This window comes from Notechis scutatus, chromosome 2, assembly GCF_049901735.1.
Source record: "Notechis scutatus isolate UNSWTSFEM ecotype Mainland chromosome 2, rNotScu1.2, whole genome shotgun sequence".
Lineage (NCBI taxonomy): Eukaryota > Metazoa > Chordata > Lepidosauria > Squamata > Elapidae > Notechis > Notechis scutatus.
This window is the reverse complement of record NC_142010.1, coordinates 258505730-258531511: the sequence shown is the minus strand read 5'-3', so window position 1 is coordinate 258531511 and position 25782 is coordinate 258505730. Positions and strand designations below refer to the sequence as shown.

Genomic DNA, 25782 nt, shown 5'->3' with positions numbered 1-25782 from the left:
TGGACCAATCCCTCTCAGTCCAACCCATTTCGCAGGTTGTTGTGGAGAAAACAGGAGGAAGAAGATGTGTTAGATATGTTTGCCACCTTGAGATGTTTGTAAAGGCAGGAAATAAATAAATAAATAAAAACACCTGAAATAGCAAGGAACTCGGGGAGACCTTCTCTACCCACCAGTAGGGAGTAAGCTTTTTTAAGTTAAGACAGCAGTTCCTCTCTTAATATATTATAATATTCAGGGCTGCAGCCACTTGCCTCAGCCAGCAGCCCATTTCAAACCTAAAGGCCCACCTGCGGCATTCCCTTCTACCTCTGCCTCTGTTAACCAGGCTGTGCTCCAGGAAGGGTGTGTTAAGGTCTGTCTTTCAAAAGAGCCAACCAAGTTCAACCCAGATCAGCAGAATAACTTCCCAGCCCCACCCAAAAACCCAAATCCCTACAAGTTACTTACTTTCTATTTTGGGGCACTGTGGACTTACGACTTTCAAAGGCTCCTTCTTGGGCCTCATAGGGCACCAGGAACCGTCCTCCTGGAACTTGATCTCATCAACATCTGAACATTCATTCAAAATTTCCATAAAGAGCCTAGAAAACAACACATTAAACATGACCGGCGTGATTCCATTAATCATTCAGATATTTTCCTCGGTAACATCCTGGAGCATCCTTCCCATATCCAACGGTTATTATTCACATGAACTACTAGTAAGCTACACACACACACACTATACAGGTGACAACTTGTGACAACTGAGCCCAACATTTCTGTTTCTAAGCAAGACAGTTGTGAAGGGAATTTTGCCCCATTTCACAACTTTTCTTGCCGCTGTTATTAAATGAATCATTGCAGTTGTTACGTTAGTCACACGGTTGTTAAGTGAATCTGGCTTCCCTGCTGCTTGTCAGGAGGTTGCAAAAGGTGATCACATGAATAGGATAAATAGGAGCCAATGACCAAGTGCCCAAATTTTGATCATGTGACATGAAGATGCTGAATCAGTGATAAAGTGTGATAAAGTGTGTTGTAAGTCACTTTTTTTGGTACTGTTGCAACTTCAAATGGTCACTAAACGAATGGTTGTAAATGGTTGAAGACTATATATATAGTATATAGTACATAGTATATATGCGATGACCTGGGATGTGGCACAAAAACAACAAAGTCACAAAAGTAGGTAAAGTCCCTTTAATTCCTCCAAATTGGCCCCCAATGTCCAGTTATCATCGGCTGGAGAAACAACTCTCCCAAGAAGTTTTTAAAGGGAAGAAATTCAGTCCGAACCCAAAGTACATATAAATTATAAATAAAAACCAACACAAACCACGCTGCAGCAATTAACGAGACAGGCCAGGATAAGGGATTGAAGACTTCAAAAGATAACGAAACACACACAGTTGAGAGGATCCAGAACCCAGATAAGACTTGACAAAGATAATTCACACTTCCAGCAAGATCCTGTGCACAAAAGCCCTTTTTAAAATCCTGATTTCCCAGCTGCAGCTAATGAAAGGAATCAGGGCCCTTTTCTCCCCCGTAACCCCCGTTGCTCCATTCTCTGTTCCTCTTTGCATGCCCTAGGATGAAGAGAGGGTGGACCTGGGTCTTCCTCTGAATGCCCAGCTGGACTGTGCCCTTCCCCAGTTTCTCCCACACCTACCGGAGCCATACTCCCACTCTCCATCAGCTGCTCGACTCCTAGAGGAGATCAACCCTGACTGTTCTTTAGAAGGCCAGATCCTGAAGGTGAAACTCAAATACTTTGGCCACCTAATGAGAAGGAAGGGGACTCACTGGAGAAGAGCCTAATGCTGGGAACGATTGAGGGCCAAAAAAGAGAAGGGGACATCAGAGAAGGAGGTGGCTGGATGGAGTCACCGAAGCAGTCGGCATGAGCTTAAATCAGAAGTCTTCAAACTTGGCAACTTTAAGACTTGTGGACTTCAACTCCCAGAATTTCTCAGCCAGCTGGCTGAAGAATTCTGGGAGTTGAAGTCCACAAGTCTTAAAGTTGCCAAGTTTGAGGACCACTGGCTTAAATGGACTCTGGAGGATGGTGGAGGACAGGAAGGCCTAGAGGAACGTTGTCCATGGGGTCGCAATGGGTCGGATACGACTTCATGACTAACAACAACAACAAATGAACATGGATATATATGTTCGCTGCACCTTACAGAGTTATTAAAAGGAATCAGGAACAGATAGGGAAGCAAGGATTACTTTTTGTGTGCATTTTCCCACCTGTCTACTTTTCCTTTTTTTAAAAACAAATACAACCCTGCCTTATATTTAAAACTGTCTTTCATTTAACATATGCGGGAAATATTAGTACTGTGGCTCAACTGCTTTTTGTAATCCGAAGAAGACAATGATTACACGAGCAGCCATATAAAACTCCACCCCACGGGCTTGGGAGGAAGCCCTCTATCTGGGTTCTTACCCATCCAGGATGAGATTCTCGTATGTCGCTTTCTTGTCGCACACGGGACAGATCCAGGTCGGCTTCTTCTCATTCATTTGAAGATAGAGAGCGGCATCAAAGCACTGCAGGTGAGTACAAGTGCCGGCACGGCAGGGGATGGTCAGCCTCATTTTCCCCAGCTGGAGACCCAATCGGGGAGGAAGAGAACAGGGAGGAAGAGAAAGAAATTCCATTCTCAGGAAATGAAACGGAAAGGCCCTCGTTTTGGACATATGGTCAAATCCCTCCCAAATGCAAGGATCTAAATTAGGGCATTCCCCACAATGGAGGTCCTGCTACTGCACGAACGCGTCTAATTTAACTGGAGAAATGTTTTTTTTCCATCTTGGCAACTTTAAGAAGGGTGGACTCCAACTCTCAGAATTCCACACCCAGTCCATATATATTTGTAGTGATAATTAAGACCAAATGGGAAGAGTGCAGAGAAGAGCAACAAAGATGATTAGGGGCCTAGAGGCTAAAAAATACTATGGACGGTTGCAGGAATTGGGTATGTCTGGTTTAATGAAAAGAAGGACAAGGGATGGCATGATAGAAGTCTTTTAATATTTGAGGGGCTGCCACAAAGAAGGTGGGGGGGTTGTCAACCTATTTATTTCTTTTATTGTAGGAAGCTTTGAATTCCAAGCAGAAAGTATACATTCCAGATAACGTTCTACATAAAACTGGAAGCAGAGCAATCCATTGTTAATGTGTTTTTATTTTCCCCATAAAAGCTTAATCCAAAAAAAAAGAGAGAGAGAGAAAAGTCAAGAGGACTTTCTCCTTAGTTTTACTTACAGGACACATCAGTGATACTCGCAGGCTGGTTGTAGCAATTTCACTATCTGGATCAGCAGTGAGTTTTTCTTTAACTTTCAGTGGGAAAAAAGAGAGAAGTATTAAAAATGCAGAATGACTGTCATATTAAATACAGTGCCTAATAAAAGTTCTGCTTTACCTGCTTATCATTAGAAAATCGGACATGTTTTTTAAAAAAAACAATGAAGCTCCGTGGTATAACTTTTGAAAAACCTCACCATACAAATGCTTGCCTCCCAGCGTACAATTAATTCATCTGGAGGGGAAATAGGTTAGCAATGGAAATTTGGGGCTCAGTTTATGATCGTAAACTGAAAATTATCTATATAAAGTTAATCTCTTTGCATTTTAAAGGTTGACTGAAAACTTTTTAGTCTGTTTTATGTTCATCTCTTCTCAGCTTTCTCTAAAACAAAAGACATCATTTTATTCCGGCTACAACCTTGTTAAGACAGTAACAGAAATGTTTACATTTATGTGGAACTCCCAAGAATACTTTGGTAAGGAACTACCCAGCCACTTTCATTGGAGTACATTTGCTGGAAAAAACTGGAGCCCAATAACAGCTTCCATATGCATGCAAGAACCGCTTTACTCACTTAGTGCCCGAGAATGATCAGGATTCCGAATACCCTTCAATTTTAGTCTCTGTAGCAACATTGCTGAAGTCAGCTGGCGCACGAGATACACAGACATTGAGTAATTCTACAGGGGGGAAATCATAAAAGAATCAGTGAGTTCTACTCTGTAGTGAAGAATTAATACACTCAACTTTAATCTACAGCAATGTTTCTCAACCTTGGCAACTTTAAGGTGGTTGGATTTCAATTCCCAGCAAAGCTTTCTGGGAATTGAAGTCCACACATCTTAAAATTGCCAAAGTTGAGAAACACTGGTCTGTAGCAGGTACAGAAAGGAGCACAGTCACTTAAAGGGGGGGGAAAACATCTTACAGCTTACCTTTCCAATTTCAGATGTCCAGGATATAGAAATCTGGTTTGGCACCGCAGAGGAAAGTCTAACTAATGATGTAATGTTCAAGGGACGTCCAGGCCTCTTCTGTTCAATTCCATTTTTAGGTGGAGGTGCATATCCCTGAAAAACACGGCATTTCCCCCATCATATATTTTCCTTCAGGGATTTATTTTTAGCATGCCTTTATTATTTTTATAAATAACTCAAGGCAGCAAATGTTATCTAATGCTCTTTTGTCCTTGTATTTCCCCCAACATGGAATAGGGGGTGTAGTACATTCATCTAAAATTATGAAAAGGTTCAATTGATGCCTGCAGAAGCATTAAGTGTGTGCTTAGTTCTTTTGAGGTATTTGGTACAAAACTGAGTGAATGTATTCCCCTGGAGCTCATTCCCACATAAGTAAGGGCTGCGGTTCTTATGATTTAATTCAGGGACAGTAAAAATGCCACATCTGGAGTTACAAGGTTATTTCAAACATTACCATCACAGGTTATAGGCAGCCCTGGAAATATCTCTTTCTAGCCCTTCTCTTCTTGTGTAGAAAAGGAAAACCAGAACAAGAAATGCAAAGATAATTAGAGAAAAGGCATTCACTTATTTTTTGCAAATACAGGTAGTCCTCGACTTATGTCCATAATTGAGCCCCAAATTTCTCTTGCTAAGTGAGACAGATGTTAAGTGAATTTTATCCCATTTTATGATGTTGTTAAGTGCATCGCTGCAGTTGTTAACAACACGGATGTTAAGTGAATCTGGCTTCCAAATTGACTTTGCTTGTCAGGTCGCCAAAGGGGATCACGTGACCCCAGGACCCTGCAACCGTCATAAATATGAGTCAGCTGCCAAGCATCTGAATTTTGATCATTTGACCCTGGTGATGCTGCAATGGTTGTAAGTGTGAACAATGGTGATAAGTCACATTTTTCAGTGTTATAACTTCAAATGGACTAAATGAACTGTTGTAAGTTGAGGACTACTTGTAATCGTAGGATTCTTTTTTTCTTTCTTTTCTGTCTGTTCCCAGAATTGTTCTTGTATTAACTGTCTTCAGAACAGACCATAATATTCCAGCGGACAATCTACATCAGGATATCCAACCTTGACAACTTTAAGACCCTAGAATTCCCCAGCCAGTTGAAGTCCACAGGTGTTAAAGATGCGTGTTGGTCACCCCCGGTCTATATGGGCCATGGTGGCGCAGTGGTCAGAGTGCAGTACTGCAGGCTACTTCTGCTGACTGCCGGCTGTCTGCAATTTGGCAGTTCAGTTCTCACCAGGCTCAAGGTTGACTCAGCCTTCCATCCTTCCAAGGTGGGAAAAATGAGGACCCAGATAGTTGAGGGCAATATGCTCACTCTGTAAACCTCTTCGAGAAGGGCTGTAAAGCACTGTAAGCAGTATATAAGTCTAAGGGCTATTGCTGTATGATGTTACATCCAGGAGATTTAAGTACAAAGACAAAACAAAGTTCAGTTTCAGGCAGAAGAATTGCAAACATTTGATTTTTTAAAAATATTTTTGTATTTTCTATTTAACATGGTGAGTCACTCAGTCATGAATTTGAGGTGGGCATCCATACACATAAAAATAATAAATACATCAAAATAACTTAGTAACCATACCGGCAACGGAAAGAGCTTCCCGTTCACTTTTATGCATAAACTATTGGGGTAGTTATCCTCTTGAGGGCAGCTTGTTTCTGCTAGGCACAGTCTATTTGCAAAAGAAAAATCTGTTCAGTCCATGCATTTAAGTTACCATTCATTCTAGTTAAAAGAAGGCACTATGGATACGTTATCGTAAGAAAGTCGGAAGTCACCTCAATTGAACCTGCACTGTGTAATCTCTTCTGCCTCCGGGCAAAAAGTCCCTGTAGCAAGGGAAATAGAAACGGTTTAGACAGAGCTGATTTTTCTGACCTCCCTCTTTCAACACGAACTTGCTTCGGCCAGTGTTAGGATCCACCGCTTCAATAAAGATGCATTTACAAAGGCAGTTTTCTCCCCACATGGCTTGTTGTTTTCGGACAACATACAACCAGCTTCCCCAGTGGCAGAAATAAATGTTGAAGAAAGTTGACAGGTTTGTTCAGAGGTATGAAGTCTCAGAGGATGAATGACATTTTAAACATTAGCCTGTCGTATTTGAAAGCCATGGGCAACTGCAGCCTAAGGACTTCATGACTAACTGTGATAAGACTGTTACTCATCGTGGCCTTATCAGTTGCATATGGGACTGAAGATGCAAGCTAAGTGCGACTGTTCGGAGATGTAGGATTCACTTCCAGGGGTCCTTGCTGCTCTCTGAGCTTGCTTGTTTTCTTGCAAATGTTTTATTACCTTAACTAGGTAACATCATCAGTGCTAACTTTAGCATTGGTGATGTTTCTTTAGGGTAATGAAACATCTGCAAGAAAACAAGCAAGCTCAGAGAACACCAAGGACCCCTCAGGGCACCCCTGAGCCACAAATATTCTCCTTTATTAGGCTTCACTTTTGCATCAAACCTTCTTTCTGACGTTCCCGAGTAAAACATTCAGGAACCAAAAGATCTGATTGTCAGGTTTAAAGGGTGGTAATGAAATGTCTGCAAAAAAAACCCTATCAAGCTCAGAGAGCACCAAGGATCCTCACAGTTCAACCCTGAGCTACAAATATTCTTGTCTATTGGTTCTATTTCAGCAGTGGCTAAGTTGGCCCAAAAACAACCCATCAAAATATTCAGTGACGATGACCACCATTCCCTCCTCCTTTTTTGATTAGGTCTATTGAAACTGGAGCAGAATGCTTTCATCAGTTCACTAGGATTGCTCGGAAATTACCTACTACAAGTTTGCAATTAAGTCCTTTCTTGTGGCCCAAACTGGATGTATACTTGTGGTGTAGGTACAAAAAGTCAGGCCGCAGTATTGGAAGAAAATTAGATTTAAAAACTGGCCTGTAAGAATATAGGGGTCTCTTACCTAAACCACTATTCATTGTGGTCAGTGCAGTGTATGAGAAATCTTGGCACTGTCTCCCGTTTTGCATGCTTGTTTCTTGAGATGTTCTCCATACAATTTCAAAAACTCTTACCCCCATCCCACCCCCATTTAGGCCGGGGGACATATGGATGAATCCTGCTTTTGTTGTCTAGCCTTAATAAGCAACATACCCCTTTCTGAATAGCTCAAACAGAGAGGATGCCTATATGTAGAGTGAATTTATTGTCATGTGTTACCCATTTACAGAAACTCAAGGCCATAAACTCCATTGGAAGGCGTAAAAATGCCCACTGGCAAAAAGCAAGAAACACCAATGAGGATAAATAAAAATATAAAATGAAAGAATAAAGCAGAGCTGAAAGACAGGAACAAATAAAATTAAAACAAGGAAGGGGCCATATTAATTGGAAGCTTGCAAAATGTTGCTGAAGAACCAATAGTTCCAGAGGTTCTAGGGCAATCCAAGTTGTAGTGAGGAAAAGGCCTTAAAACAGTATAAAAGAAATACTGTGAGCTTAGAGGTTTTCAACAAAGACTGATACTTCCATCAGTGTGAATCTCTGAAACCGTAATGAAAAACCTGATTTTTTTTTTGTAAATAATTGCCCCTAGAGTTTAGCTTTGCTGTGTTGATACTGTTCACTCTTTTGATGTGTCAAAGTCTGTTTTCTTGGACATGTATGAGAATTGTTATAAATTAATGGTTAATTTTGATTTTATTTCAATATGTATATATCATTTTTATAGGTATATGTCCCAGCAAACAGTGTATATATGTTATTCAGCTTTGTTTGGGTATTTTCCCACGTCATTGTAGTTGTGCTTTTAAAGTTGTAGCAACGTTTCGGCAGAATCTCATCTGCCATCATCAGGCTTCTGCAGATGAACACTATACAGAAGCCTGATGATGACAGATGAGATTCTGCTGAAACGTTGCTACAACTTTAAAAGAACAACTACAATGACGTGGGAGAATACCCAACAAAGCCAAACATGTATCCGCGAAAACTTAACATATGTATATGTATGTGTGTGTGTGTGTGTGTGTGTGTGTGTGTGCATATATATATATATATATATATATATATATATATATATATATATATATATATATATATATATATATATATATATATATATATATATAAATGGAGTTTCAGATATCGTACAGAACAAAATATTAAATGGCCTACTAATCCAATTTACGGTTCAGTTTGCATTCATATAATAAATATTCTATAACTAAAGAACAGGCATTGTATATAAAAAAATAAGCACAAGGAAGCAATCATTTTGCTTTGAGAGAATTCACAAAATGCCTAATACCCAGCAAGGATTGGGAGATAAAATGTCTAAGGTAGTTTTTCATGATACGAAATTGTGCATAGGAAAATTCAGTCCAAGCTTTCTGCTATTACCTGGAAATGCAGATTTCTCTGACTTGTTGGGGTGTTAAAGCAAAAATAAAGAACTTCTCCTGGAATCTCTGAATACTGCTCTGTACTAAAGAGAAAGAGAGAGAAAAGATCTTTTGAGCTGAATACAGGAAATCTTTTCTTATTGATACAAAAACATGTCGAACCTTACAAGGAATTATCAATGCACAGAGTAAAGCTTCAACGCATAAATATCACCTGTGTATTGAGAAAGCTCTAAAACTCATACACTTCTATCCTTTCCCAAAACCGTTGTATTTACATTCTTCAGGAAATTGTTAAGTTCACAACTTTAAAGTAATCATAACAGAGGAGTGATAAGTTGCAAGCAGTATTAACCAAGAAAAATGTTCTCTCCTTACAGATGGCTAAGAAACTACATTGATAATAAATATTTAAAACACATCCAGATACAGAATGCTATATACCTACTTAAGTATAAGGGCTTTGAATGACATATCTTATATACACTTGCTTTCCAACCATATAATCAGCACATTCAGAACTATGCTAAATTTCAAAATTAATTTCTAGAATGTGTTTCCTCAATTTCCCTGAACATTTATATCCTGATAACTCTGGACTGAAGGTTTTGCTGGCCAGGATTAGATAAATAAAAGTGAACAAGCAGCAGATAGCAGGTCAAAGGCAGGGAGCACACTAAGTGAAAGAAGAGATGTGGGAGAGATGATCCAAAGCTAAGGAAGAAGAATATGGTGGGAAGGAAAATCAGAGATAGGAGCCAAAACATAGGAAAGAAAAAAGGTGTACAGCTGGTTGTACAAGATACAACCGTAACCGTAGTCGCATGTTGTGACAGTCCTTGGCTTCTCACCTAACGACCTGCCATTCCTGCTCTCCCCAGTACAATCATTAAAGAATTATGTGGGCCATTAAGAGGAGCATCAGGTGTGTCGAAAGTGGGGAAGGGCCTTGGAGGACTAACACAGGCCCAGGCTTGCCTCCTCCGGGCCTCCCCTATCCCCGAGGAACCCACTACTCTACTCCCCATTTTTCGAGGTTCCTCAGGTCTTAGCCTGCTCCCAAGTTGACTATTCAGCCAGGCACGGAAGCCCAAACTTGATCAAAAGAAGCAACTGGCAGATGGAGGATAGGTATTTTGAGCCATGGTGTGGTTAGAATGCAGTACTGCAGGCTACTTCGGCTGCCTGCCGGCTGCCTGCGATTTGGCAGTTCAAATCTCACCAGGCTCAAGGTTGACTCAGCCTTCCATCCTTCCAGAGGTTGGTAGAACGAGGACCCAGATTGCTGGGGGCAAGAAGCTGACTCTGTAAACTGCTTAGAGAGGGCTGTAAAGTACTGGGAAGCAGTATATAAGTCTAAGTGCTATCACTATTTGCCACCCAGCCATCACAGGACCTTAAGGCCTCCCTCCGTCCTTCAGGATTCCCAGACCGGCCACTTGGCCATGCAAGGGAGCCTAAATAAGCTATCAGCACCCAGAGAGGAGTTACAGCCTGTGGGCCTTGGGTGGTAGCTTCTTTAGGCTCCTTTGCATGGCTGGGTGGCCATCTTGGGAGCAGGCTGAGGCATGGGGAACTCCTGAGGAGCATAGGGTGGGAGGCTGAATGGGAAGCAAGTTGAGGCCTACAGGCTATAACTAGTAGCTTGACACACCTGATGCTCCATTTAATGACCGACATAATTCTTTAATGATTGTACTGGGCAGAGAAAAAAAGCTTTATATAGGAGATGGGCAGATGAGAACGTAGCAAAAGAATACATAGTGGTAGGAACTCTGTCAGAAAACTCAGAAATGAGCTGAGGCTTGTGAAAAATGCCCCCCCCAAAACCCCAATAAATAAGGAAAAGCAAGGAAGGGCTGAGACTGTTATGAGGAAAAAATGGACATGGTAACAAAAAAGAACTTAATTTCTGGTTTGCGTCTGTCTTCTCTCAGAAGTGAAACTGAAACCTAGCTGATCATGGATAGGCCACTGGGGAATGAGATTCTCCCCACCCCCCAAAAAAAAATCAGACCAAAAAAAAAAACCCTCCGAAAAGAGAGCTAATTAAATGAATTAACATCACCAAGCCTCAATGGGTTACATCCCGGAATATTGAAGAAACTGCCAGAAATGACTGAACTGGGTCTAGGCCAAGTTGCTGTGAGCAACTCGCCGCAAGACAATTCAAGATTGTACTAATTATTTCATTCAGGTATTTTATTATTAGTGATGTTTTTGTCAAAATTATTGTAACTCTTGTATTTCTGATCACATTTACTTTATTATTACTGGTCATGGTTCTGTCTTTAAGTTAATTCAATTTTTATATTTGTTGAATTGTCTGACAGTGAGTTGGCCTGGGCGAATTGGTCCATTCTGGACTGAACCACTAGTCTTATTATCAACTGGCTCTGAAAATGGATGGCAATGGAAGTCAGGTCCATACTTGGGCTAGGCTTTACAAGGAAGTTGCTGTAGTAGGCACTAAAGCTTAGCTCTGAGATAGCTGTGGGGCTGAAGATCATGGAAGCATAGGAGATATTCAAACGAGAATAGTTGAAGGATGAAACATCTCATGTGAACAGCAGTTCTGAGAGGATGGCCAATGGCTTCTATTGTCCTTCAGATAATCAACAGACTATCAGGTTCAGATCCATGAGACTAGCAGGGATGAGTGCTCTCTGGAAAGCTGAGATATTGAAATGTTCCCAAGAAAATGTCTATGGAGATTCTCAGTCATCCAGGACATGGTTGTCCCAAAGGTGTTTTTTTGAGAGGCAACTTTCAAAACAACTTCACAAATGCATGGCACAACATAGGAGAACAAACTCATCAGGACTAGATTCAGCAGCCCACCTCCATTTAAAAGACACAGGCCACTCATTTGAAGACAGCAAAGTCCACATTTTGGACAGAGAAGACTGCTTCTTCTGAAAAAAGGGGTCAAAGAGGCCATTTAGGTCAAAATTGAACAGCCCTCTCTCAACAGAGGGGGAGGGATATGACATCATCTATCTCCAGTCTACAACACAGTCCTTTGAGCAGTTCCAAGAAGGTTCCACACCCATTTGCACCACTCAGGTGGCCCTGAGGACACAGATAAAACCTCCAAGTGCCCTCAAAGACTCCCTGAAACAATGCAAACGACCAGCTGTCTGCAAGGAATCTAAATCCTTCCATTCCACACCATCCAGTCAGAGCTGAAGAAGTTTCTTGGATGAGAAGTGAAAGGTCTTCAAGGAAAAAACCAGAAAGTCTAGTTGCCTCTTGATAAAGCACCTCTGGGTTCCCAAGGGAAGTTTGTGGTAAGAAGCTGAAGAAGCTTCTTGGATGAGAAGTGAAAGGTCTTCAAGGAAAAAACCAGAAAGTCTAGTTGCCTCTTGATAAAGCACCTCTGGGTTCCCAAGGGAAGTTTGTGGTAGCTCTCTGGAAAGTTGTCTTTTCTGTGTGAAGGGCAGGGTACTTTGAAATAGGTATGCCCTGAGAAAGAAGCTCGTGCCTCAGACTTGTTGTGGTTCTGGAGGCGCTTACTAAGCTCTCATCAGTCCTTCAAAATTGTATGTGTTTACTCATGTGTGTGTTGGCTTCATGGGGTAAACCAAATGGGAATCTCAAGCAGATGAGCTAATGCTACTTTCTTGTAAACATACGTTGTCAGACCCTTGTAGGTCTGAAAGTATAATCTTCTAAAAAACTTAATTCTTCTGATATTGATTTGTAATTGGTTTTTTAGAAGTTTATTTGTTCTCAAAATGAGAAGATAATGCAATATGTCTGTGTATGGTCCAGATTTAATAAGCTTTAACAATAAGTTTGAATTAATTCGCTTTGTCTTTTTTAATTTATTTTAATCATTTGGTTTTCTTTCTGCAGTGTATAATCACCACCTCTTTTTTGTTGGTGGTGCCGTTACTATTTGCATCTCACTATTGAAAAAGAAAATCTAATTTTCAAAAGCCCACTCTTTTAATCTCTGAGAATTCTTGGAGGATTGATGAAGTCCCGGAAGACTGGAGGAAAGCAAATGTTGTCTCCATATTCAAAAAAGTGGGGAGGCCCCAGGAAGCTACAGACAGGCAACCTGATATCAATCCTGGGGAAGGTTCCGCATGTTTGTGAGCACATGGATAGGCAGGCGATAATTAAAAACCAGCATGGGAATTGTAGCAAACAATCTTTGCCAGATTAACTTCATCTCCTTCTTTGAGAGAATAAGTGGCACTTTCTCAACCTTGGGAGAAAAATGAAGCTTGGTAGATCGGGGGAATGCTATAAACATATTGTATTTGGCCCTCAACAAAGCCTCTGACAGATTGCTTAATGATATTCTTTAATTAAAATATGGGGTAGATGATACTGCTAAACGGACTTAACAGTTGGCTAAATGACAATGCCCGAAATGTGTATTGTTCATGGCTGCATTTCATCTTGGAAAGACGTATTAAAATAAAAAGCAACAGAATTCTGTCAGGGACCCTGTGCTGTTCCAAGATTTTTATTAATTATCTAAATGAAAGTATTGAGGAGACGCCTAGATATGAGCATCCTTGTCAATCATAAGTTAAACATAAGCCAGTAAAGGTAGTCCTCTACTTACAACAGTTCATTTGGTGACCATTCAAAGTTACAATGGCACTGAAAAAAGTGACTTATGAACATTTTTCACACAACCGTTGCAAAGCATCCATGTGGTCAAAATTCAACTGCTTGGCAACTGGCTCAGATTTTATGAGAGTTGCGGTGTCCCAGGTGATCCCCTTTTGCCGCTTTCTTAGGAGCAAAATCAATGGGGAAGCCAGATTCACTTAACAACCGTGGTACTCATTTAACAGCTACAGTGATTCGTGGCAGTGATTCGTGGCGAGAAAGGTCATGGAACGGATCAAAATTCACATAACATTTTTTTATTAGTTTATCAAAGTATAAAATACTAAGAAAAAAAAGTAGTGGAAAACTAAGAAAAGGGGGAGGGAAAAGAAGAGATATATAATGTAGAGAGAGAAAAGGAAAGAAAAAGGCACTGACTTCCGAAATGTTGGACTCAGATGTGGTCGTAAGTCAAAGACTACCTGTATTGCAGTGGCTAAAAAGGCAAATGGCAAGAGCACATTTTTTAAATGGAAAATAATTGCTGCATTCCATCTATCAGGAGTGCTGTTTCTGGTTCTGTGCAACACTGTTCAAAGAGAATTGTGACAAATTCAAGCAAGGTGTTGAAGATTTTGGAAACCAAGCCCTATGAGGCACAGTTAAAAGGTCGGAGTATGCTTTGCCTTCAGAAGAGATAACAGAAGAGATTTGATAGGAATTTTTTAAGTATCTGAAGAGCTGCCCCATAGGCTTTATTATTCAGTGTCCTTGAGGCTAGGATCACTAATTTAACAAATACGATTCCCTTAACAACTCCCTGCCAAGTCGTAAAGAAGTCGTAAAATGGGACAAACTCACTTAACAAATGTTTCACTTAGCAACAAAAATTTTGGGGTCAATTGTGGTCGTAACTCAAGGATTACCTGTGTGTGTGTGTGTGTGTGTGTGTGTGTGGTATTCAGCTTTGTTTGGGTATTTTCCCATGTCATTATAGTTGTGCTTTTAAGGTTGTTGCGACATTTCGGCAGAATCTCATCTGCCATCATTAGGCTTGTGTATTGTGTTCGTCTGTGGGTCAGGCTTTCACAGCCGTTTCTGTTTTAAATTTGGTGCTAGCCTACTGCTGTGCCAGAATGGTTTTTTCTTCATCCTGATTGGTTGGGAGTCTTGGTCTGTGTTTATTGGTCTTGGAGTTTGCTGTGTTCTGCTTGATTGGTGTTTCTAATATCTTCTGTCTGTTTTGTGGCTTTTTTTTTTTTTTGTCTTGATTGGTTGGCAACATTATGTTACCTGTATTGGAGGCTTTTAGTGCGGCTTGGCTTCAGGTAAACGTACGGCTATCATTTATTAGGAAGCTAGGTTTCATCTGGGTGCCTGGTTGGGGTGTGTTTGAGCTGGAGGTATCGGGGGTATCAGGTCTGTTTGTGCCCAGGTGTTTGCCGTCCATTTACCTGAAGCCAAGCCGCACTAAAAGCCTCCAATACAGGTAACACAATGTTGCCAGCCAATCAAGACAAAAAAAAAGAAAAGAAAGAACGCTACAAAACAGACAGAAGATATTAGAAACACCAATCAAGAAGAACACAGCAAACTCCAAGACCAATAAACACAGACCAAGACTCCCAACCAATGAGGATAGAAAAAAACCATTCTGGCACAGCAGTAGGCTAGCACCAAATTTAAAACAGAAACGGCTCAAGACGAACACAATACAGAAGCCTGATGATGGCAGATGAGATTCTGCCGAAACGTTGCTACAACTTTAAAAGCACAACTATAATGATGTGGGAAAATACCCGAACAAAGCTGAATACCATACATGTAAGTACCCGCGAAAACTTAAGAAAACATATATATATATAATAGCTATTGGGACACCATACTATAGGTACAGCTCTTTTTAAAGGATACATAAAATAGGATTGCTGATCAGATGGAACATTAACAAGCAAGCAATTCTAAGTTAGTTTCTGTCTGGATTGGAAACGATAATCAGGGCAAACCAGTTTGGCACATCACCTCATTATTTTTTGCCCTGACTAAGCTTTGTATCGAACGCACGTTATTTTTGCACACTTACCTAAGCTGGTAGGTTTTATGAGAATGTCAAGCACATCATAAAAAGGGAGATTCTTCAACTGAACATCAGGATGCACTGGAGGAACCGACGGGGACGGCTGCTGCATCTCAAAACGAGGCTTGGTGTCCTGAAGTAACACTGAACCAAGAGGAGAGGAAGGTGATTGGGGAGCAACCGAGGTTGAAGGTGTGGGATGCAATCCGGGCACGGCTAAGTCAGGTTCCACCGGAGAAGAGCTACTGTCCAGGTTGAAAACTGAAGATTTTAGAGCAGTCAAGTCAGAAAGGCCTTCAATTGTCCTGGGATAGCGGCGCCGGTAGAGTTCCCGGATCTTGATCTGAACTGCTGGGCTACAGCCGCTCTTCAGCAAGTGCAGAGCCCTCATTAGGAGGTCATGTTTGCGCCCACTTTTATTACGTCCAGCAAAACCCAGCAACACTTGCAGTTCAGACACCCGAAAACTTGATACCATATTCTAGGAGTAACAACAGATCAAGAATAGGTGAAATGATGGGCAGTGGCAGGATGGATTGACAGCCCTAAGTTAAAAAGTTACAATAAATATGATCAAGTTTTATTTACATCATAATATTGTGTCATACCATATATGGGCAACAAAACCTTCACAATTTAGGGGTGTTTTTTTAACCAATTCAGTCACTGGAATAGTGATGGTATTGCAAATGGGATGGAGTTAAAAGCCCTACTCAAACTGCGCCTCACACATACACTCCCCACCCATTCCTCTCAATAAGTATAATTTTTCATAGAACAAGCAACATTAACTTCCACAATAGCAGCTCTAAAGTAAAATGTAAGTTCTAATGAAGTGACACATTTATAGCATAGAGTTAAAAGCCCAAACACTATACTGTTTTTCACAGTTTTTCAGATTTTTATAGCTACAGGGTGTCTCATACCCATCGTCTTGTTCCATGCAGGATATTTGTGATTATAGCACAGTTTGAAGAACGTATATAATCTACTTAAATGTATCAGTTAATCTGCATTCATTCTTTGGAACACTAAACTAGTGGCTTGAGGTGGAATTCTATTTGATAAATACATAAATAAATAAGAGCACAAGATTATCTCCTTAAATTTTCTCATGGCTAAATGTACCTACTCTTCTGAGTATTTGCCTATCTTTCACAATTCGGCCTTCCACTGAATACACATAGTCCTTGAGTTACTACCACAATTGGAACCGGAACACCTTTTGCCAAATGAGTCATGCACATGACTACGCTTGATTTTACAAACTTTTTTTGACACTGTCGTTAAACAAATCCAGTTTCCCCCTTTGGATTTGCTTGCCGGAAGCTGGCAAGGTCACAAATAGTGATCACATGATCCTGGGACATGGCAACCACCGCCAGTTGCCAAGAACCTGAATCACAATCATGTGACCACAAGGATGCTGTAACGGTCTTAAGTGTGAGGACCAGTCGTAAGTCACTTATTTCAGTAAGGTTGTAAATTCAAATGGTCCTAATTAAGGACTGCAGACCTTCTGAAAATATAGCATTAGCTTTACAGAGAGTTGAGAAACAGCAAGTCAGTTTCCAACCACAAAATCCAACCACAGTGGCTATCACAATAGGCTTTTATTGTTCCACCTCCATTTTCAAAAGTTATCTTCTATTCCTCAAGGTATTCTGGCATTCCTTATCACCGAGTCTGCTAATTTGTGCTACCAAAGCTTGTAATTCGCCAACACCTGGAGGGCTATAGGAGTCCCATCCCAGGTCTAGAATTTTCTTCCTATAAGCAATGTTCCAACAGTAAAAACAAATGAATGATAGGGCTTTGCAAAGTTACCCCAGAAGTCAGAAATCTCTTGGAGATTCATAAGAATCTGTCCTTAAACGCTTCCCAAGAATTGGCCTTAAGAGTCTCCAGAGACCTGGTAAAGAGACCTCCCTTGACACACCCACACCTGAAGCTCTTATAAACACTGACATCCCCTAAACGCCGAAGATGTTACCTAGCCTGGTAACGAAACATTTGGAAACCAACCCACAAGCTTGGAAAACAAACCTTCACCCTCATCCTACACCCGAGCTACAGATATTTGCCACTATTGCAAACCTCGTAAAGTGCTCCAGGTCCTTTCTATTAAACCATGTCCTCTTGAGAGTCGTGTCCTCTCGGTAGCAGCACCTGCTCTGTGGAACAGCATAGCCCCCTCCCTGGAGATTCAGAAGCCCCCAATCCTGTGAGCCTTCCATAAGGCACTGAAGACCTGGCTGCTCCCCAATCAGGGTGCAGATAAGCTCTGTTACCATAGGTGATTAATTGTTCATTGTTTGAGTGCCCAGGGAGCAGGGAATCATATTTTTGAGGGGAGGGGGGAGTTGTTTTTAATCCTGTAAGCTACTCAGAGTTACTTGTGAAAGATGGGTGTTATTATTTTATTTTTGCATTTTTACTTATTTGTATCCCATCTTTATTATTTTACAAATAACTCAAACATATCCAACACAACTTCCTCCTCCTATTTCCCCCATAACAATCACCTTGTGAGGTGGGTTGGGCTGTAAATGATAGAAATCCCCACCTAGAGAAAATAAAATTGGAGGGGGGAATTCTCCACCTCTCTCTACACCATCAAAACCTCTTCTCAAGAATTTGGGGACACTTCAGAGTATTGTAATTCCATTCTATATTATGCTGCAAGGTACAAAATGATTATTTTTAAATGCTTGATTAAATTCAGGTGCTAATGATAACAGCTTGACAGTATGTGGGCAGTCAAGACGGAACTTCCTAAAGCAATTATTAGAAGAAACTGAAAATATACCAAACACATAAGTCATCTATTTATTTTTGATGCAGAAAATATAAGTATTGGTGATATTAAGGAAAGATAAGCTAGATGGCATTTCTTTTTCCTCTCCCTGGAATTATTTCAATCTGAATTGGTTTTCGAAAAATGTCAAAAATCAAGGGTCAAGCCTCCTTATTTTTCTGTTCTCGTCCATATTATTTATCTACTATCATTTCTGTTTCCGGCCTTTCATCCTGGCAAACTCTGGCTTAAAGAATGGCAAAATATGTTTAGGTCTTACACCAATTTCAACAAGTTATCCTGATTTGCTGCCTTGGGTCCTATGTTTCCCTGTAGTTCTTCCAGTTTAACCAGGCAATTTGGACAGCTCTGTGCAATTGAAATTATTTTTATATTTAATGGTTTGTGGGGAGATGGGAAAAGAGGAAGTTGGGCTTCTTTGCATTAGAATCAAAACTCTCTTTCTTCATGCAACATCCTTTCTACAATATTCTTTCATTTCTCTCACTTTTCCAGCATTCCTTATATGCTATTTTTCTTCAATCGCAGGCCCACCAATCATCCTTTTTCATCATCCTCATTTGCATCACACATTCTTGTAGCACTGGGTGATATCATTTTTCCATGCTGTTGAAAGCATCCCCCATATTTTTTTCTTATATACATTTTCCATTGTTTGTTGGGAGATTGTCATCTATTACGTTTTAATATAGAATTCATACTTTCCATTCCTGCAGTTGTTTGCTTCTTGCTTTTCTTTTGTTATATTTTTCCCTTAGGTTATTTCTGGTTTTTTTCATTTTTAACATAGAACTCTCACAAATATATCTATTTCTACCAGCATATTTCTACCACAACTAAAGATATAAAGCAGATTTCTGTTGTATGCACTTGCTCTTTAATTCATGATAAAACCTACACTTTCCTTCATGTGGAAAGGAACTTCATGGCACCATATGCTGAGATTTATCACATCCTTTCTTTTTTCTTGTTTCACATGCATCTATTTTCATTCATTCCATTTGCCAACACATTCTCATTTATTCCTTTTTACATTCCCAGTTGCAATCTTCCATATATCATAATTGTCAATCTAGTCTCATTATTCTAATGACAATCAAAACTTTCATATACAGGCAGTCCTCAACTTACAATTCATTTAGCAACTGTTCAAAGTTTTAAAGGCAGTGAAAAAAATAACTTATGGCTATTTTTCACACGACCGTTGCAGCATTTCTATGGGCATGTGATCAAAATTCAAGCACTTGGCAATCAAACGTTAACAAATATTATGACTATTAATATTACCATTGGGTTACATCTGGTAGATCAGGGGTCCACAATCTCTGGGTTGCAGCCCATTACCACAGGCCTTGACTCAGCTGGAACCAGGCTGCAAAAGCAGGAGGCGAGTGCATGCGTGCAGCTCCATTTGTGCGAGCGGCGTGTGCATGTGCCTGCCACCTGCATAAATGGAGTTGCAAGCACGCTTGCCTATCATTCTCTTTCCCTCCCTCCCTCCCGATACACAAAATCAGAAATGTTGGGGATGCTGTGGTAGATGGTATTTGTCTCTTGACACAGAGAATGTTACATCTTCATCATCTACCAACAGGTACAAAGTCCCTGCTTCCATCTGATTTCTTTTCTTATCATTCTCTTTTTCCCAATTTTTAAGTTTGGGTTTCCCCATTAATTAACATGGGAAAGAGCCTAATGCTTTTTATTAGACTATACTCCAGTTTTCTAAGTTTCTCCAGTCTTCTCTGATGTGTTTTCAGAGACACATATCATATTTTTTCTTATTTTTTTAGTACCACTTCCCCCCCCTCCCCAAGGTATCAGTCAGATGATGTCACACTTTACACCCGTGGTGCTTTGCGATGAAGATTCCTATCCCTAATTCAATCATTGTGAGGACTATCTGTATAATAATACATATTTATACAACTTCTGAACTTTATTCCTCTTGGAATTTTGGGGACATATTTTGCTATCTTCTTGTAAAGTCTAACCTCATCTCCACTTTGACTTTATATTGTTTGGATGGTGTCTAGTATTTCGATTTTAAGAGAAATTGGTGTTTTCAGGTGTGCAGAAATACATGCAGCACCAATAAAGAATATTTGTAGCTCAGGGTTGAAATGAGAGATCCTTGGTACTCTCTGAGCTTGGATTGTTTTCTTGTGTAAGTTTCATTACCCAAGCTAGGTAAAATCATTGGTGCTACTCCTACCATCAGTGCTAGGATTCATGCTACTTAATTTGAGTAATGAAAAGTATGCAAGAAAGCAACCAAGCTCAGAGAATACCAAGGACCTCTCACACACAGCACCTGTCAGCAGTTCCTTAAAAAAGCTGTGTGTTTTCCCAGGATTGCACCTCTATGGCCACCTTCTACAGCTACAACACAACCCTGGGAAAAGTTTTCCTTAATCTGAGCAGTTCTCAGCTGTTATCCGTGCACATGCAATCGCCCCAAAACACAGCATGGCCATAATAGCACTGTGATAAATGACAAAAGAAATGAGTAGAAATATACTTTTGCAATTTCAAGTACTTTACATTACAAAACTTAAACAACTGTCTCTTCATTTCAATAGTCAAATAAATTAGGTACACAGTATTATTTGGTTAATCGATACTGAACATGTCAGGTTGCCATTTAATGTTTCAAGGGAGAAATTTTCAACAATGGAGAGAGAAACCAAATATGTAAAACATGTTTTAAAAAAATCAAGACAGAATTCTCAGTTAACAGTATTGAATAGATATGGAGGGTATTGTTAAATTATAACATCTTAATTTCCCCTTTTAACAGTTCTTAGGTCAACAAACCTTCCAAAGACTATGCCATAAATTAAAATTTGAGCTTTATCTGAAACACTGAAATCAAATTAAATAGAAGATACTGGGGGAAAGGAAACAGCAATTCAAGAAGACTCTTTCAAATCATACTTGTACTTTTCTTTTCTCTCTTTGGCCATTGATAAAAATATTTTGTATACTAAAAAGTATAACTTTAACAATTCAGAATAAAATCATAACTAAAAAAAGTTAGACCCTGCATATCCCTCCCCCTATTCAGCTTCAGGACATAAAACAAAACAAAGGGTTTAAAATCATAAGGCAGGGGGGCTTCAAACTTGACAGCTTTAAGACTTGTGGACTTCAACTCCCAGAATTCCTTCCTCTAGTCATGTTAGCTCAGGAATTCTGGGAGTTTAAGTCCACAAATCTTAAATTTGCCAAGTTTGAAGACCCTTGTCATAAGGTATACAAGAGGTGGTGATATACAAGTAGTCCTTGACATGACCTAAATGGAGCCCGGAATTTCTGTCATAAATCATGACAGTTATAAATCAAGACACTCTTTGTGACCAACCTGATTTACAACCTTTTTTTGCAACAGTTGTTAAGCAAACATGGCAGTTGATAAGTGAGTCAATGCATTCCTATGGGTGTTTATTCCTGGAAACTGACTGAAAAGGCCAATTTCTGGCTAAAACACCATAAACAGTATCACATGACTGCAGAGTGACGCAAGTCTGAAAAGATTGCAGATTAAGAAGTGTGAAAAATATATATATATATATATATATAAACTGGCCTTATGGCAAGGCAGCTGCTAAGCTTGCCTTGTTACCAGGAGGGTTGCCACCTTCAGAAACCTAGAACTGGGTCCTAAGTACCTTTTGGGAGAGGGGCCCATCATAACTTCAAACAGTTGCTAAGTGACTGTCATTAAATGAGAATTACCTATAGTTAAATCTACAAAGCACTGTTAGACTTTGTTAACTGAAGTGCCATAACCCATCAGTATTATCTTCAGCTCAGTAATCTGTATCTAACAATGAATTTAAAGCAGGTTGCCTATAAAGGCTTTCAGACTTCAGGAAAAGTATCTTCACATCAGGACTCCAAGAGTAAACCCAGAGATTAAAAGCCCAATCATGCCTATTTTTTAAAACCTGTCTCAGATAATAGATGGGACTGCCTCTCAACTATGTAGAATATTATACTGGATCCTGACACTCAGAGAAAGCCTAGTACTTTCTGTGGTTCAATGGAGGGAATGAAACCCAGCAGAGTAAAACAGAAGCTTTTTAAAAAAGGACTGTTCTGAAAATGAGGGGAGAAGAAGGACACAACAAAGGAAGAACAAAATTAGGATCCAAGAAGGGGGTTAGGTGGATACTAAGCACAGGGGAAAAATTAATATAGTCTCCAAAAAAATCCCTTTTTATGAAAGTGAGAAACGAAGCTGTTTTTCTCGCCAAAAGAGCCTGGCATAGGACGAAACACCAGTAGAAAGAGAGGCTGGGAAAGAGGCAAGGGAGAAACGTGGACTGAGTAACTTGGGAGCTGCAGGCTATGAAGGGACACAAAAGCTCATCGTTCTGGGCCACAGGTGAAGCCAAACTGAATGGATTGCTGGGGTGGGAAAGGAGATGTCTTAAGAAACACAAAAGGAGGTCCTGTGGGAGAGGGATGACTTAATAAATAGGGAGGAGGTTGACTTAGGAAAGGGAGGGCTGACAGGAGTGAATTAAAAAATAAGGGAGGGGGTGGAGTGCCTTAGAAAATAAGGGGGGGCCAAGAGGGGTCTTAAAAAGAAGGGGATTGGGGTGATTTAGAAAATAGGGCTGATAGCAGTGCTTAAGAAATAAAGGAGGGGGTTAGTGGGGAGAAGGAAATAAGGGGGGACTGATAGGGATGACCTAAGAAATAAGGGGGACATAGGGGTGATTTCAGAAATAAAGGGGGATGTTAGGGAGACTTAGGAAATAAGGTGGGGACTGATAGGGATGACCTAAGTATAAGGGGGCTAACCGGGATGGCTTAAGAAATAAGGGGGTTATGGGGAGACTTAAGAAATAAGGGGGCTGACAGGGTGACCTAAGAAATAAGGGAGGGAGTTAGGGTGAGTAAAAGAAATATGGGTGTGTGTGTGTGTGCTAAGAATCACTTGGGAAATAGGAGGGATTGCTAGGAGAGATTTAAGAAATAAGGGGGGCTGATAGGGAGACTTGGGAAGTAGAGAGAGGTTTGGTAGAGGTGACTTGGGAAATTAAGAGGGATTGATAAGGGGTCCCTTAGGACAAAAGGGGAGTGCAGGGGGTGACTTAAGAAATAAGACGGGGGGTCAGATGAGGCAGCCAAGTTCAGTCCAGGCTCCCCTCCTGAGGTGATTTAAAACAAAAAACACGGGTTTCCTCCCCCTCGAACGTGGTTAGAAGCCCTCCCTTTGTTTTCACCCGCTCTCCGAAGCGCCGAGAGGGTCCGCTGGGAGCCCTCAGAAGCCGCCCGCCGAGACGAGTCCGGCAGGGACAGGAGGATGGGTCTTGTAGTCCGAGGGCGACCAGAAGGAAACGCAGGACGGGGAAGGTGGGGTTAAAAAAAAAAAACACCACCGGGAAAGGAGCTTGGTCCCGACCCTGAGCGCGACTCCCAGGCGCCGGACTACAATTCCCATCAGCCTCGGGGAGGCCGGAGGAAGAAAGGAAGAGGACAGCCCCCCCTCCCTTTCACCGGGGCTCGCGGGAGAAAGGATTCTCCGCTGGGACGGGCCGCTCGCGCTCACCCTGAGCTCCTCGAAATCCGCCATTTTCTACCCGCCGCCTGGCTCAGCCTCCGCCGCCGGCACCACCGCCGCCGCCGCGGCCGCAGCCACCATCCTGCAGGGTCGCCCGATGTCGTCGCCGCCGCGCTGACGCGAGGGGGCGGGCTCGCCCCGTTGGCCACGCCCACCCGACTTGCTGAGGGCGCCGGCCGTTAAAAGGGGCGGGGTTCTCGAGGCGAGCGCCCTTTTCCCGCCCTTTTCGAGCGAGGCGCGGAGAAGGGGGGGCGAGGGAACAGAGGCTGCAGGCCCGCGCCTGAGGCAGTCGGGCGGCTGTGGAAAGGGCGTTTTGCTCGTGGGATTCTTCTATGATTAAGAAATCTGAGGGAAATCATCCTCCAGAGAATAAGGGTCGAAAACGACCCTGGTCCGGGTCCGTATTCAAGTTCCCGCCTTGTGGGTTCCGTGCAAAAGGGTCCTTTTTTGAAACGTAGATAAGCTAAAGAGGAATAAGGCAAGAAAATCCTACTGATGAGGTTACCTGGTGTGGTAACGAAACGTTCAGAAATGAAAACTGAAACAAGCTTGGAAAGCAAACCCCTGCCAAAACGGATCCTTTGCTTGTCTCGGGTCCCTTCCTTATGGGGTCCCTTATGAGGAGAGCGGTAGAGGTGGTCCTCAACTTACGACCACAATTGAGCCCAAAATTTCTGTTAAGGCAGTTGTTCAGGGAGTTTTGCCCCATTTTACCACCTTTCTTGCCACAGCTGTTAAGTGAATCACTGCAGTTAAGTTAGCTGGTTGAGGGAATCTGGCTTCCTCATTGACTGCTTGTCAGAAGGTCGCAAAATGGGATCGCATGACCGTGAGATCTTGCCACCGTCATAAATATGAGTTGCCAAGAGGCTGAATTTCAATCAGGTGACCATGGGGATGCTGCAACAGTCATAAGTGTTAAAAACTGTCATAAATCACTTTCACTACCATTGTAACTTTGAACTGTCACTAAATGAACTGTTGTAAATCGAGGACAATCTGTACAGTAGCCATGTGTCATCTGCTAATTATTTTATTCCCTGGTCTCCTTTCTTTATCTTTCCTGGAGGCCCCTTTCAAGGTGCTGCCTGCACCTACAGGTAGTCCTAAAATTGCAACCATTTATTTGATAACCATTTGAAATTATGGCACTAAAAAACCCCCGTTTTTCACAACTTGCAGTATCCCCGGGGTCATGTGATTAAAATTCAGGTGCTTGGCAACTGGCATGTGTTTATGACAGTTGTGTCCTGGCATCCCTTGATCCCCTTTTGCAATCTTTTGACAAGCAAACTAATCACTTAACAAATGTGGCAAAAAAAAGGGTTGTAAAATGGAGGAAAATTCATTTGCTTAGCAATGGACATTTTTAAGTCAGTTGTGGTTGTAAGGCAAGGACTACTTGTAGTGTTTGTTTTATCTTTGGATGTTCTATGGCGGGGTCCCTAACAAGCAGCAAGCGCACACAGCTCCACTTGCGTGAATGGTTCATGCATGAAACTTCATTTGTGCAAGCAACGGGTGACATGTCGGCCACTCACACATATGGAGTGCAGGCTGCATCTGTGAAACCCCCTCTGCTGGTGCACCTGCAGAACCACCACCCCCCTCCCTCTGCAAAGCCTGCAAGGTTAAGGACTGATCTGTGGGAAGCTGCTGAGTGCAGGGGAGGAAGAGAGAGCGGAGCTTTACAACCTCTCTTAATGAAAATGCTTTGATTTATTTCTTGTGAGATTGGCCTACCTGCCAAAAAGGAGGTGTGGAAAGGGAACTTCACGAAGACAGTAGTGTCACAAAAAACAGGAAAAGCCCAAGGGGAACATCAGGTCAGCCAGAAAACAAACTTACATAGGAAAAGGAATCAAATAAAAAGTATTAAAGAATCCCTATAGACAAAAGCCTAAGTAATTAAGAAAACTAGACAAATAGGGAAAGGAAAACGAAAGATAATTTAGAAAACCCTTACAAACACAGGACATACCAAATAAGCAAAACAAACACACAAAAGACACAAAACATAAATTACAAAAGGGACAGACAGGAAATTGCCACAGAACAAATATGAAAAACTATCTTAAA

The 25782-nt window shown here is 41.2% G+C and overlaps 1 protein-coding gene across 8 annotated transcripts in view; it reads right to left on the bottom strand.

Moving 5' to 3' along the window:
- The window catches only part of PIAS2 (protein inhibitor of activated STAT 2), an 81165-nt gene that overhangs the window by 54878 nt on the left and 505 nt on the right, over positions 1 to 25782 (bottom strand). For 4 of the 8 annotated variants that reach the window (XM_087958668.1, XM_087958664.1, XM_087958665.1 and 1 more), the window contains exons 1-10: positions 23692 to 23824; positions 15317 to 15791; positions 8660 to 8744; positions 6078 to 6128; positions 5881 to 5971; positions 4241 to 4375; positions 3880 to 3985; positions 3260 to 3333; positions 2438 to 2598; positions 451 to 584 (exon numbers count right to left, since the gene is read on the bottom strand). In XM_087958668.1, coding sequence (XP_087814794.1) covers positions 451 to 584; positions 2438 to 2598; positions 3260 to 3333; positions 3880 to 3985; positions 4241 to 4375; positions 5881 to 5971; positions 6078 to 6128; positions 8660 to 8744; positions 15317 to 15791; positions 23692 to 23715 — 1336 coding nt within the window. In that variant the 5' untranslated portion in view covers positions 23716 to 23824. Of the gene's footprint in view, positions 1 to 450; positions 585 to 2437; positions 2599 to 3259; positions 3334 to 3879; positions 3986 to 4240; positions 4376 to 5880; positions 5972 to 6077; positions 6129 to 8659; positions 8745 to 15316; positions 15792 to 23691; positions 23825 to 25782 lie in introns of those variants that run through there. The other 4 variants (XM_087958667.1, XM_087958669.1, XM_087958666.1 and 1 more) reach the window with 1 other exon arrangement.